Source organism: Diplotaxodon limnothrissa, linkage group LG6, assembly GCF_057381915.1.
Source record: "Diplotaxodon limnothrissa isolate DT_005_m linkage group LG6, D_limnothrissa_male_GT1.1, whole genome shotgun sequence".
Lineage (NCBI taxonomy): Eukaryota > Metazoa > Chordata > Actinopteri > Cichliformes > Cichlidae > Diplotaxodon > Diplotaxodon limnothrissa.
The window spans coordinates 5,126,777-5,146,929 of record NC_140601.1 but is presented as its reverse complement, the minus strand read 5'-3'; the positions used below and the strand labels follow the sequence as shown (position 1 = coordinate 5,146,929).

Here is a 20,153-nt window from a genome sequence, read left to right as displayed (position 1 = left end):
CACGTGAGAGACAGTCAGCAACGTGATTGGACTTACCAGCCACATGCTGAATGTCTGTGGTAAACTCTGAAATGGCCACCAACTGGCGCTGCTGGCGTGCACTCCATGGGTCAGAGACCTTGGACATCGCAAACGTCAAAGGTTTGTGGTCAACGTACGCAGTAAAGTTGCGACCCTCGAGGAAAAAACGCGAGGTGCAGGGCCAGGAACTCCCTGTCAAAAACACTGTACTTGCGTTCAGCATCCCGGAGCGTACGACTGAAAAAGGCGAGCGGTTGCCAGAGACCTGAAACCCGCTGTTCCTACACCCCACCCACTGCCACGTCAGAGGCGTCGGTGGTCAACGCGATCTCCGCCGACGGAAGCGGGTGGGCCAGCAGGGCGGCGTCAGCCAGCGCAGACTTGGCTGCGGAAAACGCACGGACGCGTTCCGGCAGCCAGTCAACCGGATCTTTGGCTGTTTTACCTTTTAAGGCAGCATAGAGTGGCTGTAGCAGGTGGGCAGCTCTGGGGAGAAAGCGGTTGTAAAAATTTATCATCCCCAAGAACTCCTGCAACGCTTTAACCGACGTGGGACGCGGAAAAGCCGAAATGGCCTGGACTCTGTCGGGCAACAGAACCACACCTTCAGCGGAAATGCGGTGCCCGAGGAAATCCAGAACAGGCAACCCAAACTGGCACTTGGAAGGGTTGATGATCAGGCCATGTGCTGCCAAACGCTGGAAAACCTGGCGCAGATGGGACTCGTGCTGGTTCGCTGAGCAGCTGGCCACCAATATATCGTCTAGATAAACAAAAACGAATGGCAGCCCACGCAAAAGTCCATCAGCTGCTGAAAGGTCTGGGCGGCACCTTTCAGGCCAAACGGCATGCGCAAAAACTCGAACAAGCCGAAGGGGGTAATTACAGCGGTTTTAGGAACGTCTTCGGCGCGCACGGGAACCTGGTGATACCCCCGCACCAAGTCAATTTTAGAAAAAATCGACGTTCCGGCGAGATTGGCAGAAAAATCCTGAATGTGGGGGATTGGGTAACGGTCATTCTCCGTGGCATTATTTAAACGGCGGAAATCTCCGCATGGCCGCCACCGACCGTCCGATTTGGGCACCATGTGAAGCAGAGAGGCCCATGCACTGTGCGAACGCTGTACAATGCCAAGGCGCTCCATGGCTGCAAACTCTTCCCGAGCGACGGACAGTTTCGCGGGGTGGTAGAAACAGATGCTCTTTCCGCGGTGCCGGCGTGTAGCAATCCCTGCCGTCAGCAAAGGGGAGGAAGCTCCGGGGGAGGCAGGTGGAGGCGTGGAAGGTGCCGCCGGCGTGTCCGTAGCCAGGGCGTGAACGTCGAAAGTGCGGCTAGCCAGGAGAATGCGATCCGCTTCTTCAGCCAGGGAGCGATAATCCTTCGCAGGCAGAAGCGGAGAGTTCGCGAGGACAGCTCTCACGGTGGCCGGTAGTTGGCAGAGGAAGAGGTGGGCGAAGAGGAAACCACCGTCATCCGGCCCGAGCAACGATAGCATGTTCTCCATGAGCTCGAGTGCGGTACCGCCACCCAAGCCTGACAGGTTGAGGAGCTTTTCGGCTCGTTCAGCGTCGGAGAGGGCATAGCGCCGAAGAAGCAGCTCTTTGAGGGCAGCGTATTTCCCTTGGGCGGGTGGGTCCCGGAGGAGCGCCATCGTGCGACGGGTGGCCAGCGGGTCGAGTGAGGCCACCACATGGTGATACTTCGTGTCGTCAGCCGAGATGCCGCGAAGGGCGAACTGAGTCTCCACGTGTACAAACCATGACGGGGGGTCATGGAGCCAAAAGTCCGGCGGTTTCAGCGCCACAGCGAACGTAGCTGCAACAGGAGGCGGAGGTCCGGCGGCCGCTGATGCATCCATAGCGGAGTCTGCGTTATCTGCGGCCCGTTGCATGCTCGAGTCAGGGGTCACCAATGTGGAGGTAAGCATCAACGAAACAGAGCTCTCAGTTCTCACTCCTTCTTTATTCGTCTCCAACATCAACTGTGCATATCGCGCCACAAAACACAGGGACACACTTCCTATACACTGGGTGTGAGTGGAGCCCTCTAGTGGTCCACCACAAGACCCCCAAAATGGCGGATCGGGCCAAAATCCTTTCCACGCCCACCCCCGTGACATCACGCTCCAAAGCCCTTAGTCTGGTTAATGACGCTAGAGTTCCACGCACATGTAAACAGCTCGTCTCCACTGCTTTAACTGTTAAAACAGAAGGCAATACTGCGGGTGACAGGGTTTATTATGTGAAACAGCAGCTTGTTTAGTTTAACCCTTTAGAGCCGATCGGAGCGGACACGCTCTGTTTTGCGTAACTATTTTTAAATCCCAGTAGCACTGCAACCATGTAAGCTAGCGCAAAAATTTTTTTTGCATATGAAACCGGAGGAGTTGTACTTACATCTTATGCCATCAGCTTGTCCTAGGTCACGGTTTCCTTCCACATAAAGCTTTGCAAAAACTGCATAAAAAGCGCTTGCAGGAACAAAAACATAATATTCCAGAAACACGCTTTGCCGATCCGATCAGCTGTTCATAACACTTCCTACGTTGGACTAGACGTCAGCGCGAACTTTTGCATTTCCGCCATTACCTGCCCGGAAGTGACGTCATTTTCCCGGAAATGTAGTCTTTTTTACCATGAGGGCCTTAGGGCCTGTACTTGTCTTTTCAAAAGTTATCTTTGACTTTATGACTTTCTGTGTCGTTTCTGGGATGTTTAGGACTCATATTGCACTGCTGGAAATAGTTTTTTTTTATGCATATGCTGCTTTTTTGCAAATTTGCAGTATAATATTTATTTTCGTTTTTCCTGCAGTGTATAAAAATTGGTGTATTTCAAAAATAAAACTATGAAGACACTCAAAATAAATTTCCTGTGGTGGGAAACTATTTTGTGCAACTTTTTTGTATTTACAGTTTTGAGGGATAAGCCTCTTAAATTTCTCTAACTACAAATATATGTTAAAAAAGCAAAAACGATTTTCAATTTTTTTGTAGTTTATTGCACTTTTTTGCAATTTATGTAATTACTATGCACTTAATGAATACATATTATTAAAATCTGGGCTATAATGGTTGTATTGATGTATAGCAACTTGAAATGCTCCCAAAAATGGCTCCACAGCATGTAAAAATATAATATAAGCTCTGGCGGACTTGGTTCTATGGTAGGTCTTAAAGGGTTAAACAGTCTGCATTAAGCTGGGCAAACACTGCGATTTTTTTCAGTCGCTTTATTCAGCTCCTGCTCAAACTGTACAATTGAATGTCAGGGGTTAGAAGTTCATAGGTCACGATGCAGGGTCTCACACTATACGGCCTGATGCTCTGATGCGACCTGAGTGCTCAAACTGTGCATTCATAACATGAAGCTTATCATATAAAATCTGTCTCTGGCTCTCCCTCTCTGTCTTTTACTCACTCACACAGGCACACATACACCACCACCGTCAACTTTGCTAAATTACTAATGAAAAACATTGACCAGGCAGCTGTGATTGAGCAGCAATGTCCATCCAACTCTTTTCATGGTTGTTGTAGTCGTGATAATTTTGTGAGGCCACATTGAAAAGACTTGGATACGGAAGCGTAGAGCTGCCACAAAGGCAAAAGAAAAATAGAAAAGGGAAAAGTATATTGTTCTAACAATATACCTTTCACATTTGAACAATATAATATCACGTTATTACAATATACAGAATTATCACGTTCGTACAATATAAATATTATATAGGCTACATTGCAGCTCCAGTCACGGCTTCCATCACAGTCTTTCCTGTCTTTTCCCAGAGTAACAGCCAAACAGGAGGATCTATTGGCTAGCACTGCTTAGCAGGGCTCGCAAAATTGCTAGCCCGACGTCCCGGGGCTAGCGATTTTTCCAGTCGGGTTACCAAAATCTATCGCTGCCCTGCCTGTTGGGCTATCATAGGAAGGAAAAATATATGTCAATGCTTTTGCATTCTTTCGGAAATGTAGCTGGGTAATTATGTCATTGGCATCGGTGAGCCACTGTCAATATGCAACAAATTGAAATCGCGTTTGAATTTGCGCTTGTTTTTTGCTTTCACTTTGCAATCACGTGAACTGTGTATAGAGAGCGACAGCACTGATTGGTGAGTGATGATAATTTGCGCACCAATTCCTCTGACATCGTCTTATCAATCGTTAGCTTACTATGCAAACATGACAAGTGAAATCTCCCGCAGCAAGCTTAAACATGTGAGAGGTTGATCGCGCAGAGAATCGCTGAGCGTTATGTGAGTGCGTGTGTAAAAGCAGCAGGATATATATTTTAGTTCTGCTGAGCCAAATAAGACAGGTCAGGGTGAAGAAGTGACAGCCAAAGAAAAGCTTACCACAAAACGGAAAAGTTATGACAAATCAGACTATAAGGCAAAAAGAAAGTGCAGCTTTATGGTTTCATGGACAAAAGAATTTCCGTGGCTGCAATATGACGAGCTAAATAACCAGGGCTGCATATAAGTGGTCCGCAGGTGCGCATTCGCTGTCAAAATAAAAAACGCGCACAAGATAAGAAGTTGCAATGCGTGTTTGCGTACATAAGATTTTCTGGAGGAGGACAGACATTTGTTTAGAACTCTTAAAGATGTCGAAGAAGCTCCTTTAAGCAATTACTTTGGTGTTCCTCCACCTCCAAAGAAATGTCAGAAGGAGTCCGAACCGCAAAAGAAGCACGTATTCTCAGAAAAGTGGTTGCAGGAGGTGAGCTGGCTTCAAACAAATGATGAACGCACAGATGTGGTGCAGAATGTGCCCTGAAAATCCCACTCTAGCGGACAAAAACAGTGCTTTTTATATGGACGCAAACGCACGTTGCAACTTCTTATCTGGTGCGCGTCTTTTATTTTGACAGCGAATGCGCACATGCGGACCACTTATGTGCACCCGTGTAAATAACATAATGTTCTGCCGGGTGTGTTGTGAGTTTCATTCGATTTCTGAGTCGACAAGTGTCTTTGTTACTGGGACCAGTAATTTTAAGAAAGGCCCCCATTAGAACCCATGAAAAATGCAAGAAATGCATTATTGCTCAGTCTGCAATATCTTTCCCGGAACAAACACCAATTGCAAATAACATACTAAAAATAAACCTGAAAGATCTGTTTAGAACAGCTACTATGTTGCAAAGAGTGAACTACCACTGGCACAATTTAGCAGTCTTTGCAAACTTCAAAAAGCAAAGGGCCTCGATCTTGGTTCCACTTGCCTCTTACCCGTGACTTCAGTGGAAATTTCAAATTCAGGATCTGACACAGACTGATTCATGTCCTACACAGTTCTTACAAGTTCATAGAAATTTCTGTTCAATTAGAATCAAGTATTTGAGTTGATGATTGTAATTTTTATTCAATGTTGTAATTTGCGTTTCAACAATTTTTTGATTAATGTTTTGTTTCCGTTACAATAATATACTTTAATGTATAATATTGTAAAGGAAACAAAACAGGAAACAAAACATCAATCAAAAAATTGCTCTCTTTTTTATTCGGGCTACTTAAATTTATTTTGGGCTACCAAAAACCGAAGAGTCCCTGCCCGAAGGGCTACCAGGGAATTTGAAATTTTGCGAGCCCTGCTTAGCCTTGCACGCATTCTTATTTTAAACTTAATCTGGAATTCATTGCAAACTGTTTGTGCGGAATATGAATGACAAGATTTTGTTTTTCTACAAGAGTTAGTAAAAAACATCTCCAGTGTGATCAAATCTTCTTGCCAAACATCCACAGCTTGGCAGTGTATACAGCACTATAATGACCAGACCTAATTCTTTTGAAAACCATACATCTTTCCACAGGTCTCAACTTCATCAGACATCACCTAGACACAGAGCTGGATGATGCTAGGGCAAACAGCGGCCTATTCGACTAAGATGATGGACCCATGGGGTCAAAAAAGCCAGAAGCAGAGCTGGAGAGGTACCTTTCATGTCCATTCACTGGAGGTGTGGATCTATTGCATAGCGTCCCTCACATCAAGAAGCTGTTGATCAAAATCAATACTGCTCTTCCTGCATCTGGAGCTTGTGAAGGACTTCTCAGTCATGCAGGACTCCTGTTCACTGCTAAACAGTTACAGCTTCACAGAAAGAACCTTGAGAGCAAACTGCTGCTGAAGCTTAACCATCACCTTACTGAGTCAAGAAATGGCACATTTTTGCTAAATATGCAGAAATAAATGCACACCCATACAATGTATGGTAAACTGAGCTCCCTTGTATGTACATTAGATTAGATTAGATTAGATAGAACTTTATTAATCCCTCGGGTGGGTTCCTCTGGGAAATTCGATTTCCAAAAAAGCACAGCACCGACAGAAGTTACAGAGTTACAGAATATTATATATATATATATATATATATATATATATATATATATATATATATATATATATATAATACACACACACACACACATATATATATATAAATACAGAGACAATATAAATAAAATATACGAAGGGGATAAATAGAATAAATAGGAATAAAAATAAAAATACAAGTGAATTGCACATTTCAAGTATTGAGTCTATTGCACCGTTGACTATTTACAAAAGTATTGCACAAAAGGTATTGCACAGTGAGGTGAAGAGGCACTACAGCTTAGTTGTTCCCCCCTCCTTTGTCCTCCTGTTTCCCCTCCCTCTCCCCTCCAGGGAGGAGTTAAACAGTCTGATGGCGTGTGGGACAAAGGAGTTTTTAAGTCTGTTAGTTCTTGTCTTTGGGAGAACCCTTCATGAGGAAGATGTCTCGTTCTGTTTTCTCTGAGGCTGCTGTGCCATTTGGAACAAAAATGAATATAAAGTTTACAGCATATCTTGTCACTGGAAATTGTTTGCACTGTTTATATATTTATATTATTTACTGTAGGTATTGGTGAAAAAAGCTTGTTGAAAATCTGAAATCTTGAAATTAGAATTGTTGTGCCTTATTTTGTTCATGTTTTTACATATATTCCGTTTGAAAATACTAAAATTTGTATATTTATTTTTTTTTTGGTTTGTCTGATAGCATTTATTTATAAAATAAATCAGACATTTCAAACGGTTACTCGCTACTTGAGTAGTCTTTTCACGAAGTACTTGTTTACTCTTACTCGAGTAACTTTTTTGAAGACTACTTTTCACTTTTACTTGAGTAATATTTTAAAGTAATGCTACTCTTACTTGAGTACAATTTTTGGATACTCGACCCACCTCTGCTTTTGGATCCACTTTTTTGACCATTTAAAGAAACCGAATTTTGAGGTACTGTTGAGTCCACTTCCCTTCTCAAAGGTGTCTAATTCCTACCTCTGGTATTTACCTAGTAATATTGCCATAAAACCATGGAAAGTGAGGGCTGCAGAACAGAAGCCAACTTACACGAGGAACAGGCCGGTTGTGTATTTTAGGACCCCACGGACATTACTGCCGCTCTGAGTTCGGTGACGTCAGAGCGGTCTGCCGATATTTGCGGGTTAAGAAAGATGGCGGCTGAGAAGAGCAGGTTGAAACAGCGGAGTCATAAAAGCAGCATATTTAAAGAAGGTAATTAATGCTCTGAGACTTGAAAGATTCTAGTAAGAAGAGTTTTTGTGTGGTTTTAACCGCAGTGTGTTTGTGCGCGTTTGATAGATAACAACGGTTATGAAATGACAATGCAGCGCTCCGCTTCGCCAAATATTCGCCTCAGCCGTTGTTTCGCATATTATTGCGAATTTGAGCTTCCCGCTGTGTTCGACCGATAAAATATCACTGAAAAGATTGTTTTGATTATGACACTGAGCGTGCGTTCTTTGAGCCGGGGACGACTCATTCTCGCTGTGCAGTGTGTTGTTACAATAAAGCCGGTGTGAAGCCACTCAGCTGTCCTCACCTGCAGCTGAATCTGTTTGTTTTTCCTGCTACTGCTTACCCCTTGAGCTGATGTTCCTTCTTGTAGAACATGTCATTATAACAGCCGCTGAACCGATCTGTCAATGTACAGTAAATAGAAGCCTGTATTCGTCTATTATCTAGCAACTAGCTAACTTAACTTGCTGTGTAATTTTAGCTAGGCTAATGTACGACGCACTGGATAACGAGGCGCTATAACAGCGGACACCGTTACAAATGTAATATAGCTTTATGCCTTAGGCCTTAGGGTACACACATTACAAATTAACTTCGAATTCCAACTAAAGTTAAAATTGCCAGTTGAATGGCTTTCCTCTCTTATTAAGAAATTCATGAAATTAACATTTGTAAATGAAGATCTGAATTGAAAAATTCAGCTTTTTAATTCTCTAGTATCGACGAAACTTGTATTATTTTTGCAAGAGCTCTGATTGTGCACCCTTGATCTCAAATGTAAGTCAACGATTTAATGGACAGAGGTCAGAAGGAATAAGCAGTGAGGTAAGTTTACCTTAATACTGGAATGCTCTACTATTTAGCTGTGGAGCTTCAAAGAATTACTTGCCAGTAGTTGTTACCTGTCACTGGAAAAAATAAAACGCATAAGCAATGCTATCGTGGTTTTCGTGAAAGACACCCAGTATCAGGTTAGAGTAGTTCATAATAATCTGCTTACAAGGTTCTCAAGGATACCAGGGCAGCTGTGTTGGTTTCCCTGAGCTGGCTGTTTAGGAAATCTTGGATTTTTAAAGTTTACTAACTCCTTAGTCTGTTTGGGGAGTGTTGGTGGACTGTAATATCAAAAAGCCTTCACTGTTCTTTACCCTGTTTTTAAGCACAGAGTTTCTTATGTCATTGAAGAAGAAGCTGGAAATGTTTGCTGTTAAAGATGTCATGGGATTTGTATGTATTTGTGCTGGTATGTTTATTATCTTGACAGATTCAAGTTCAGACTGAATATTGCAACAGCACTGATGCTTATAGACCTGTACTTATTAGCCTGATCCTAATGGGAATTCTTAGGGCGTGGTTATTGGTTTTGCAATTCTCTGATAAGCCCTGGGCTTCTTCATAGAAGCACTTTAAGACAGATTAGCAGAATTTTGACTGAATATAGTTTCTAATGTGTTTTAATAGCAAAGGACAGACACTGGAGAAATGTTTAAATTGGGCAACTTGCTGAAAGGGTGAATCTAAAGGGGGCGTGGCATGTAGACTGTTTATTTTCAGGGTTCCATAGCGTTATTTATTTTAGATTTAAATTTAATGCCCTGTCCTACCTATGACATGACAGCCTTACCTATCTGCTTTTGATGTGGAGGAGTAGCAGCTCTACTCTGAACCCCTCCCGAATGACTGAACCCATCCATCCACCTTTTCGAGGCAGAGCCCATCCACCTTTTACAAATCAGGCCTAGATTAATAGATTTACTGCATTTCCCAAAAACCATGAGCAGTCTGGTGGCAAAGTTGGCAGTCTACAGTAGTCCTTTTTAGCAAATGGCTGTGTTAGCCTTGCTCCATCTTAATAATTACACCAGCAGCAGAAAACAAAATACACTGTCCTGTCCAGCAGCTTCATGCTGAAACTTTACCGTGTCTTGCCAACATGGGTACAGACACAAACTGTGACTTCTCGTGACGAAAAGTCTGAACTCACTCACTGAAAATACTTGAAAACAAGCTAACTTCTCCACCTGCTCTGTGTCATCGCACACTGTCTCTTTGCGCTCTTTTTACTTTTCCTCTTCTCTCCCACCTTGTGCTACCTTCACCCATCATATGCAGGAAATTACATTTTTCACAAGCAGTTCACAATAACTGAAAGAACCTTTTTTTTTTTTTTAAACAATGTAAATATGTTTTTAGTCATTTTACATAAACTTTGACTTTTAACAAAATGCATTTACTCAATTTCCTTTTCTTTGTAATCTTACTTTACTTTCTTACTCCACTTTACTATCTATCTATAAATCTAAAATTAGTAAAACATAACTGAAGTTTTAGATTATAAATACAGTATGAGGGAGATGGATGATAGATATTAATAGATGGATCTCTTTGAAATCTTCATCCAGAAGAGTACAGTATGTTTATGCTTGGATACATTAATAGCTTTGCATTATTCACAGTTCAGATGATCTTCATTTGTCTAATGGTGTACCTCAGTGACCCCTCTGAGTTTATCAAATATCTGAAACAAAGAGTTTCTAGATGTCTTCCTCCCTTTCAGTTAACTTTATTCTGATTTGCTGGCCCTCGTAAGTAGAACGTTAAAGCACGGACTGTCTTTTTCATATAGCATAAGCAACATCATAGCATAAGCAACATCACTGCTTCTATGACAAATTGAATGGGGACCAGGTCACCCAAAGAGTTAAATCTGTCCTGGTTACATGTCTCTATTCAATCTAAGTGGCTCTGTAGGTCAGTGAAGCATCACTGCTGCCATACAAGGAGCTTTACTCATCCAAAGGTTAAAACTGACTTTTGTAAATAGTGGTTTTATTTACTATACACTTCAGGTCAGGCCTGCAGTTCCGTAATGGCAATAATTCCTCTTAGAGGACTATAATCAAGAGGAAAGCTGAGGCTTCTAGAATTAGACTGGGTTTTTTTCCCCCATCCAGCAGACTTTCACTTCGACTGCCAGTTTATTGATTCCTGCAAGGAGACTCAACCTTCAAGACTACAGCCATGCTATATAGAACATATTCACACTGTAAAGAGTGCTTAGTTTAATGCATTTATTTGAAAATGGCAATAATGGTATTGCATTTGTTTAGAACTGTCAGCATTTTCCCATAAATAAAAGGCAATTAATTATTTTATTCTCTAAATACTCTAATATTCTATATTCTCTAATATTCACGTAAAGATTATTTTGGTAGTCAGTTTGTGGCTAATCTGTCAGTTAATTTTTATTAGTCAACGATTATTTATTCACTCCTTTAATCTTTGCTTCCTGTAGGCATACCTCTTGTTCCAGGCTACAGTGCATATTTGCTTTACCTGTTCAAGTTGCCCAGCTATAAATGTCACCCTGCTGTCTCTTCTCCAGCCAATTAAAATAATGACCCATGAAACATATGAATTTGAAGTCAGTGTTTTCAACCAATAACTGTAGAAAACATGGACGACCTAACAGCTTGTCCCCTGGTGTCTGGCTCCAGTATAGGTCATAAACCCCGGCTCCTCCATGTTATCAGATTTTTCACAAATATGCTTTATGCCATTATTAGCAATTCTCATTGTTCAAGGGGTCTCCTTTCTCACAGGTTGGATTCTAGTTAATAACTTAATGCTGTTATTGGGGTCAACGTCATCATGACAGCTTTGACTGGCAACTGTTGTTACAGAGAAACTTGCCTATATCTAATCTGGAATGGCTGATAGAGCCAGGACGCGGAGAGGAGGGCCAGGATTTACTTTCCAAAACCACGACTGTTTCAAACTGACAGCATGAGGTGTTCTGCAGTAAACTGGATTAACCGACAGAAGGACCAGAGGCCTAACTGCACTTTTTCGGTAAGTTGAATGTGAGTTTGTAAGATAATCAGAAATTAACATCCTGAGATAGCTAGCTTAGTTGAGCAGTCATCTGTTGGGGAAAGCCGTGTTTGGTAGCTAATCCGTGCATGTGAATGAATATACCTTGACTAAACAAGTCACTCTGAGCTTGAATGTACATTAAAGTCAGTGCTGTACAGTCAGAGCTCTGCTGCTGTACTCAATGGAAAGATGTTCAGACCTGCAGCTGAAGATCAGGCACTAAAACTGTTTATAAGAGCAATGGAAAAATGCCACTCTAGCTGCTCAGTCACTAACTAACATGACAGTTACTGTACTTTTTATGAGTATTATTCTGTAAGAGCAACAAGTTAGACTCTCCTTCAGTTCTTTTGGAGAGCTGATTATAAAATATATGCAAATGGCAGCATTTTTGTGTCTCCCTTACATCTGTAATGACAGTAACACCAAATTAATAAAAGAAAATGCACTTTAAACCCTCATTGATGGATTTCATTCAGTTTTAACAGAAGAAGAATTACTGAAGATCGAAAATGTTCTCACAATACAGCCTGTAAAATCAGTCCCAGTTTCTGATTTCCGTTTGTGTCTTACACAGCTGATGTTCACAAACTAAAAGAAACAGGATTATAATAGGAAAGCAGGGGTATCTATACACAGCCTTGTACCTGGGGGCTTGCTTGTTGTGTTAGAGACTCCATGATAGTTCCTCCTCTTGCTCCCATTTCTTAGGTTTCTGTTGCCTGAGGTATTCACTGAGCACATTGGTGGTGGCCATCTTTCTGGTGTAGTTGTGGATATTCGTTGTCTCGTCCTGGACTGTGGTACTGACACTCACTAGTCCCCGGCCTCCTTCCTTCTTAGGCATACCTTCCTTCTATTTAGGCGTACAGTCTCAGGGTGCTAGATTTGGGGTGAAACCCTACATGCATGGTAAGGAGCTTCCATGTCTTGATGACAGTGGCTTCTATGTCTGCATTGCTATTGCTGCATTCCATAGTCTACCAGAGGCCTGGGAGCTTGAGGGTCCTGCGGAGTATCTTTGCCGTTTCTAGGACTTCGCTCTTCTGGACAGAGATATTGGATGCTGTTCCTGGGATCTGCTGGAGCCACTCGCCTAATTCCTGACAATTGCTGCATTCTGTAGTCAGTATCCATAATGATCTCACTGAGGGGGTTCAGGCCTATGCAGAACTGGAACATCTCCTTGGTAGATCCCGCACTTGATGGTGACTTGGGCTATGGGCTTGAAGTTGGCCTCTAGCATTGTTTACCACATCTGCATTGGGTTCCTGATGAAGGCTGTTAGGGACCCGTTGATCTTGTACAGTTCTAGGCATGCCAGGATCCATTTGTGGTGCATCGAGTCATAGGCCTTCTTATAATAAATCCAGGCAGTGCACAGGTTGGTGAACCTGGTCTTGGAGTCTAGCACAACTGTTCTGTCTGCCAGTAGCTTTGCCAATTCCTTTATGTGCCCCCTCTCATGTGTTGAGCCATATGCCTATTCATTTTAGCTACTATGATACCTGACTAGAGCAGGGCGATATGACCAAAAATATTTATCACGATATACATTTGAAAATTTGCGATAACGATATAACTGATGATATAATTGACACTAGACAAAATATTTTACAACTCCACAACTTTATTAGTGCAAAAAAAACCAAACAAACATCAATGTATTTTTACTTAAACAAGCAGCTGTTTTTTATTAAAAATTTAACAGTGCAAATGCAAATTCCTTGCTGACAGTTTAACCAAAAGGCATTTCCAGTGGAAATTGGCCGACATATCCTCAGCATAACCAAGGCATAATCGCCTTGTGCGTATGAAAACAAAGGCACTGCTCATGCGCGTTTTACCCATATACTCATCGCAATATTTCATTTTCTTACCGTTGCCCAACATTATACCAGTATTACCGTGAACTGTATAATATGGCCCAGCCCTATACCTGACAGGAGCTTCCATGGGGTACTGAGGTAGGGTATTGGCCCGTAGTTTGATGGAACTGGACCCTTCTAAGGATCCTTGGGGAACAGGACTGTCCGGCCTTCAGTTAACCATTGTAAGTGTCTTGACTAGCAGCTGCTTCATTTGCACTGTTAGATTCTCATAGAGTGCAGTCAGTTTCTTCAGCCAGTAAGAGTGAATCATGTTAGGGCCTGGTGCTGTCTAACTCTTTACATTGGAGACCCTTTCTTGGATGTCTGCCACTGTGATTGTTACTGAACCCTGTTCAGGCAGGGTTTTGTGGTCTGCTCTTATATCCACCAGCCACTGAGCATTGCCATTATGTGTTGCGTCCTTTTCCCATATGCTCTTCCAGTATTGCTCGGTCTCAAGCCTTGCTGCTGTTCTCATACTGTTCCCCTGACACTGACATTGGTTTATTCTCCTGCCTTCTATTTCTCTAACCCTAACCCTCTTGAAGCGGCTGGAAAAGGCTCAGTTTTTGCTTGGCAGTTTCTAAGGCCTCGGTTATGGGCAGCTTGCTATACTTCTTGGGCAGCTTCTTAATTTCCCCTTTCTGTAGCTCCGATAGTTGGCCAACCACCTTCCTCACGTCTTTGATCTGTCGCCTGGATTAACAAGGTCTGCGTCAGGTGTTGAGTAACCAGGACACACAGATGACAAGTGGAACAAGACAAAATAAGTGGGCAAGAGACAAAAATAGGGCGCTGTTGGAAGCTGCTACATAAGTAACCCCAGCGGAAATAGTTGCATGAATGGATGAGGGACCTATGGAATTTTCCATACCCAGCATCCAGATTGATGGCGAAACTAGTAGCTCAGTGTTCCAACATTTGGAAGAAGGAACTGCTCTCACGGCTAGAGATTAATGAGGTACCACCCAAATGCTATGTCATTTGGAAGTCAGCCACTTCCTCTATGTTGCTGCATGTTACATGCCGAGCAGCTGAGAAATAGAAGGCAGGAGAATAAACTAGCTGTTCCCAAAGGAACAATCCAAGGTGTGCTCTCAGTGGCAGGGGAACAATATGAGAACAGCACCACCAAGGCTGGAGACTGAGTAATACTGGAAGAGCATACGAGAGAAGGACGCAACACATAACGGCGATGCTCAGTGGCTTGTAAATCTAAAAGCAGACCACTGCACTAACCCTGAACAGGGTCCAGTAACCATCACAGTGGCAGACATTTAAGAAAAAGGTCTCCAGTATGAAGAGTTGGACTGCCACCAGGCCCCAGCATGGTTCACACCCACTGGCTGAAGAAGCCAGTAGGTTGTCAGTGAGCGCCTAACTACACAAATGAACCAAAGGATCAGTCCCATCCAACCACCGGCTAATAACTTGCGTCAGTACCACGTGGAGGCTTCTGGCAGGCACATGGGTCAATACATCAGCGGGGCACATAAAGGAATTGGTAGGAGTATCAGAGGAGCAAAACACCAGCTACTGGTTGACAGAGCAGTTGCCCAAGACTGCTAGACTAGGCTGACTAACCTGTGCACTGCCTGGATTGATTATAAGAAGGCCTATGACTTGATGGCTCACACTTTAATAAGACTTTAATAAGGGAAACCTGAAGAAAGTCTCACCAAAACTCCATCAACACATCCTTTTCAACACACGTGGAAACCGGCAACTCGACCACTGTTACACCTCTTTCCGGGATGCGTACAAAGCCCTCCCCCGCGCCCCATTCGGCCAATCAGATCACTGCTCCATCCTGCTCCTGCCCGCCTACAGGCAGAAGCTGAAACAGGAAGCTCCAACCCGGAGGGCGGTGCACTGTTGGACGGACCAATCGGAGTCTGCGCTGCGGGACTGTTTTGATCACGCAGACTGGGAAATGTTTCACGTGGCCGCCAGAGACATTGATGAATACACAGACTCAGTCTGTGGATTTATCAGGAAATGCGTGGAAGATGTCGTCCCATCCAGAACAGTCAAATCCTTCCCAAATCAAAAACCCTGGATTAACGGAGATGTTCGCGCGGCACTGGCGGCACGGAGCACCGCCTTTGCCTCCGCGAACACATCGGACTACAAACACGCACATTACCAACTCCGGAAGACGATCAAAGCAGCCAAACGTGAGTACAGGGACAGGGTGGAGCAACAGTTTGACAACCCTCGGAGTATGTGGCAGGGACTAAACACAATCACAGACTTTAGAGGGAAAACCAGCACACCGCAGACCACGGCCTCTCTGTGTGAGGATCTAAACATATTCTACGCTAGATTCGACACAGCGAACACCATGAGACCGGACAGTGTGCGCACCGCGGATGACGTCAGTGCGCACACTGTGTCTGAGGAGGATGTGCGGAAGTGCTTCAGGAAGGTGAACGCACGCAAAGCTACTGGTCCGGACGGGATTCCCGGCCGCGTCCTCAGGTCATGCGCGGCTCAGCTGGCTGGAGTGTTCACGCACATCTTCAACCTTTCCCTCTCTCTGTCTGTAGTCCCAGCCTGCTTCAAAATGGCCACCATCGTCCCTGTACCCAAATCCTCCACCATCTCCTCATTGAACGACTGGCGACCTGTAGCCCTGACCCCCATCGTAAGCAAATGCTTCGAGAAGCTGGTCAGGGACTTCATCTGCTCTGCACTACCCGACTCACTGGACCCTCTACAGTTTGCATACCGCCACAACAGGTCCACTGATGATGCCATAGCCCTGACACTACACACTGCCCTGTCACACCTGGAGAAGAGAGACACGTATGTGAGGATGCTGTTTGTAGATTACAGCTCAGCATTCAATACCATCGTTCCCTCGAAGCTGGACAGGAAACTGCAGGATCTAGGACTGAGCAGCTCCCTCTGCAGCTGGATCCTTAGCTTCCTGTCTGACAGACGCCAGGTGGTCAGACTGGGCAGCATCACCTCATCCCCCATCACACTGAACACTGGTGCTCCACAGGGGTGTGTACTGAGCCCTCTCCTGTACTCACTCTACACCTACGACTGCACAGCCACTAACAGCTCCAACATCATTGTGAAGTTTGCGGACGACACTACAGTGGTGGGTCTTATCACCAACGGTGATGAGACGGCTTACAGGGAGGAGGTCAGCGCCCTGACCCACTGGTGTCAAGACAACCATCTCACCCTCAACGTCGCAAAGACAAAGGAGTTGATAGTGGACTTCCGGAGGTGCAGAGAAGTACACACCCCCATCACCATCAACGGCGCTGCTGTGGAGAGAGTGAGCAGCTTCCGGTTCCTTGGCGTACACCTGGCTGAGGATCTTACGTGGTCAGTACACACAAACAAAACAGTGAAGAAGGTGCAGCAGCGCCTCTTCTTTCTCAGGAGACTGAAAAGATTCGGCATGAGCCCCCGCATCCTCAGGACCTTCTATCACTGTGCCATTGAGAGCATCCTCACTGGATGCATCACCACCTGGTATGGCAACAGCACCGCCTACAACTGCAAAGCTCTCCAGCGAGTAGTGCGGTGCTCTGAACGGATAATTGGAGGTGAGCTTCCCTCCCTCCAAGACATCTACAGGAAGCGGTGCCTGAGGAAAGCGGGGAGGATCATCAAGGACTCCAGTCACCCCAGCCATAAACTGTTCAGACTGCTTCCATCAGGAAGGAGGTTCTGCAGCATCCGGTCCCGTACCAGCAGACTGAGAGACAGCTTTTTCCATCAGGCCATCAGACTGCTGAACACGTCATAGACACCTCAGCTTCACTACTGGAACTTCAACATTATGCACTCCACACTGTATATAAATGCCACTTGTTTTGCACATATTCAACTCTGTATATTTTATATATTTTATTATTATTATTATTATTATTATTATTATTATTATTATTATTTTATTTTATTTTTTTACTATTTAATTTGTAAAAATGTGTACACACACACACACACACACACACACACACACACACACACACACACGTAGGAAAATATTTAGTATACACATCCAGAAATGCATACACTATTATATATTGTACATATATTTATTAGTTTCAGGTTGGCCATTCTTGTATTTTGCTCGTTTGTGTTGTTGTGTTTGCACATCTCTGTTGCTTGTGGGGCTCGCACACAAGAATTTCACTCGCATGTGCTGTGCCAGTGTGCCTGCACATGTGATGTGACAATAAAAAGTGATTTGATTTGATTTGACTTGGATCCTGGAATTCCTAGAATTGTACAAGATCAACAGGACCCTAACAGCCTTCATCAGGAACTCACTGGTGATGTGGCAAACAACACTAGAGGCCAACTTCAAATCTATAGCGCAAGTCACCATCAAGTGCGGGATCTACCCACTGCTGTTCTGCATAGGCCTGAACCCCCTCAGTGAGATCATTACGGATACTGACTACAGAATGCAGCAATTGTCAGGAATTAGGTGAGTGGCTCCAGCAGATCCCTGGAACAACATCTAATATCTCTGTCCAGAAGAGAGCAGTCCTAGGAACAGCAAAGATACTCTGCAGGACCCCCAAGCTCATAAGCCTCTGGTAGATGACCTGAGCTTGAAGGATAAAGACCGGCCACAGGTTTGAAAGGGGGAGAGAGAGAGAGAGTGAGTTTTTTTTTTTTTTTTTTTTTCCTCAACTGAGTTTGTTTCAAGTGTTCTTGTTTAAAAGGGCAAAATTAGGTTCTTAATTAGGTGTTGTTCACAAAGTTAAATGTTCAATACTCTGTACATGTTATATCGCTAGAGAGAAATGATGTGAAGCATTAACCTCCTAAGACCCGAACTCTTCCACGGCAGGCATTTTTAATTTCTCTTTGATATTTGGGCTGATTGGGTTCTCATGAATGTAAAAACAAAGAATTACCAGATTTTATTTTTTTTAACCAGATTTTTGTTCCTAAGAAAAATGAGAGCCACATATGAGGATATTCGTTTAAAATGTTGATAGAACAGTAGCAGTATAATGTCCTCGTAAGTGGATATCAGGCCCTTGTAGAGCAAAATTAAATATTTTGGTCTAAATAACCCAAAATGTGATGTCCACATATGTGGACGCCAGGTCCTAGGAGGTTAATATGTTGTCCAGTACTCGGGCAGCAGCTCAAACAATGCTAATGATGTGTGTTTGTCTCTTGTTTTCCTGCAGGTGACCACCATTGAATTCTGACCACTTTATTTCAGATTTGAGAGATACACTTCACATTTTACAGTTTGTAATGATTCTTTTCTCCTTTTGATTACAGGAGCCGCCCTCAGCCCCACCAAGAAAACAACAACAGAAAAATCATGTTATGTGTTCACTCTTGATGAACACACTGTTCATGACATGTTGGGTTTGTCCATCTTATTGGCCGAGCGGATAGTGGAGGTCTGAAGACTTCCCTCTGAGGGAGCTGCTGGTGAAGATTATGAGTCCTGTTTGATCCCTGTGATGAGCGTCAGTCCTCCTGATGTCACAAAAATAATGTCTTTCTCAGTGGGTCAACAGAACATCTGGCACAGGACAGGTGTAATTTATAAAATAAAAATAAAAAAATAAGCATGAAGCTTCTCCTAACCTTTGGACTCAGAGAACCGCCTTGGCCCTGCCTCCAGGGTGAATCTGTTGATTATGTGGACTCTGGATCATGTTATGAAATTAGAAGAAGTAATCACACTTCTGTGAAACCTGCTGCTGTGTTTTTCAATCTAACATTTTATTCAAACAAAGTGCTTTGAGAGTGTATAATGTATCTAAAACTGTTTAAATCTTCAGTTTTATAACACCTAAGTCTTATGTTAAAATCTGAAAGGATAGCATTAACAGTAAAAAAACAAAAAAAAAAACAAACTTTAAACCACATTTTTTAGAGTCTCAGCAGCTGAATAACAGTTATTAAGATTATTTTAAAATGAACCTAGAATTGAATTTACACAAGGTCCTGAATAATCAGGTCCCATCTTAATGGCCTTATAGCACCATATCACCCCATTAGAGCACTTTGCTCTCAGACTGCTTACTTGTGGTTCCTTCAGTATTTAAAAGTAGAATGGGAGGCAGAGCCTTCAGTTTTCAGGCCCCTCTTCTGTGGATTCAGGAGACAGACACTATTTCTACTTTTAAGATTAGACTCAAAATATATATTTTTTCCTTTTTTTAATAAACATATTGTTAGGGCTGGATCAGGTGATCCTAAATATTTCCTTAGTTACATTGCAAGGTCCAGGCTGCTGGGAGGTTCCCATGAGCAAATGCAGTCAAAATTGTAGAAGAAACTGAGTGTTTCTTCTTCAGTTGCCCCTTTCACTTTGTTTATACACCTCTGCATTTCGTTATTATTTATTATAAATCTCTGGCTCTCTTCAATAGCTTGTCCTTTCCCTGTCTTCTTCCCCTTACCCTAACTGGTCAGGGGGCCAGATGGCTGCCCCCTGTGAGCCTGGTTCTGCTGGAGGTGTCTTCCTGTTAAAAGGGAGTTTTTTTTTCCCTTCCTACTGTTGTCAAAGCACTTGCTCATAAGGGGTTGATGAGCAAGCTTTTTGGGGTTTTCTCTGTTGTATTATTATAGGGTTGTGGGATCTTTACCTTACAATAAGGCAACTGCTTCTTTGATTTGGAACTATATGAATAAAACTGAATTGAAATTGGAAAAGTGTCTGTGTTTTGGAGGTATTGGCCATTTCTCATATTTATTAGAGATTATATTGTTGTCACCGACCCCCCCCCCCCCTTTTTTTTTTTTGTTTCTTTCTTTGTTTCTTTCTTTCTCGTGAGAAGTCATGTATTTGATCAATTTGTAAT

The 20,153-nt window shown here is 43.3% G+C and overlaps 1 protein-coding gene across 1 annotated transcript in view; it reads left to right on the top strand.

Annotated features, from left to right (window-relative positions):
• Positions 1 to 7,509: 7,509 nt before the first annotated feature.
• LOC146629984 (atlastin-2) overlaps positions 7,510 to 20,153 on the top strand; it is a 40,350-nt gene continuing 27,706 nt past the window's right edge. The window contains exon 1 of the mRNA XM_085356726.1: positions 7,510 to 7,570. Coding sequence (XP_085212852.1) covers positions 7,510 to 7,570 — 61 coding nt within the window. The remainder of the gene's footprint in view (positions 7,571 to 20,153) is intronic.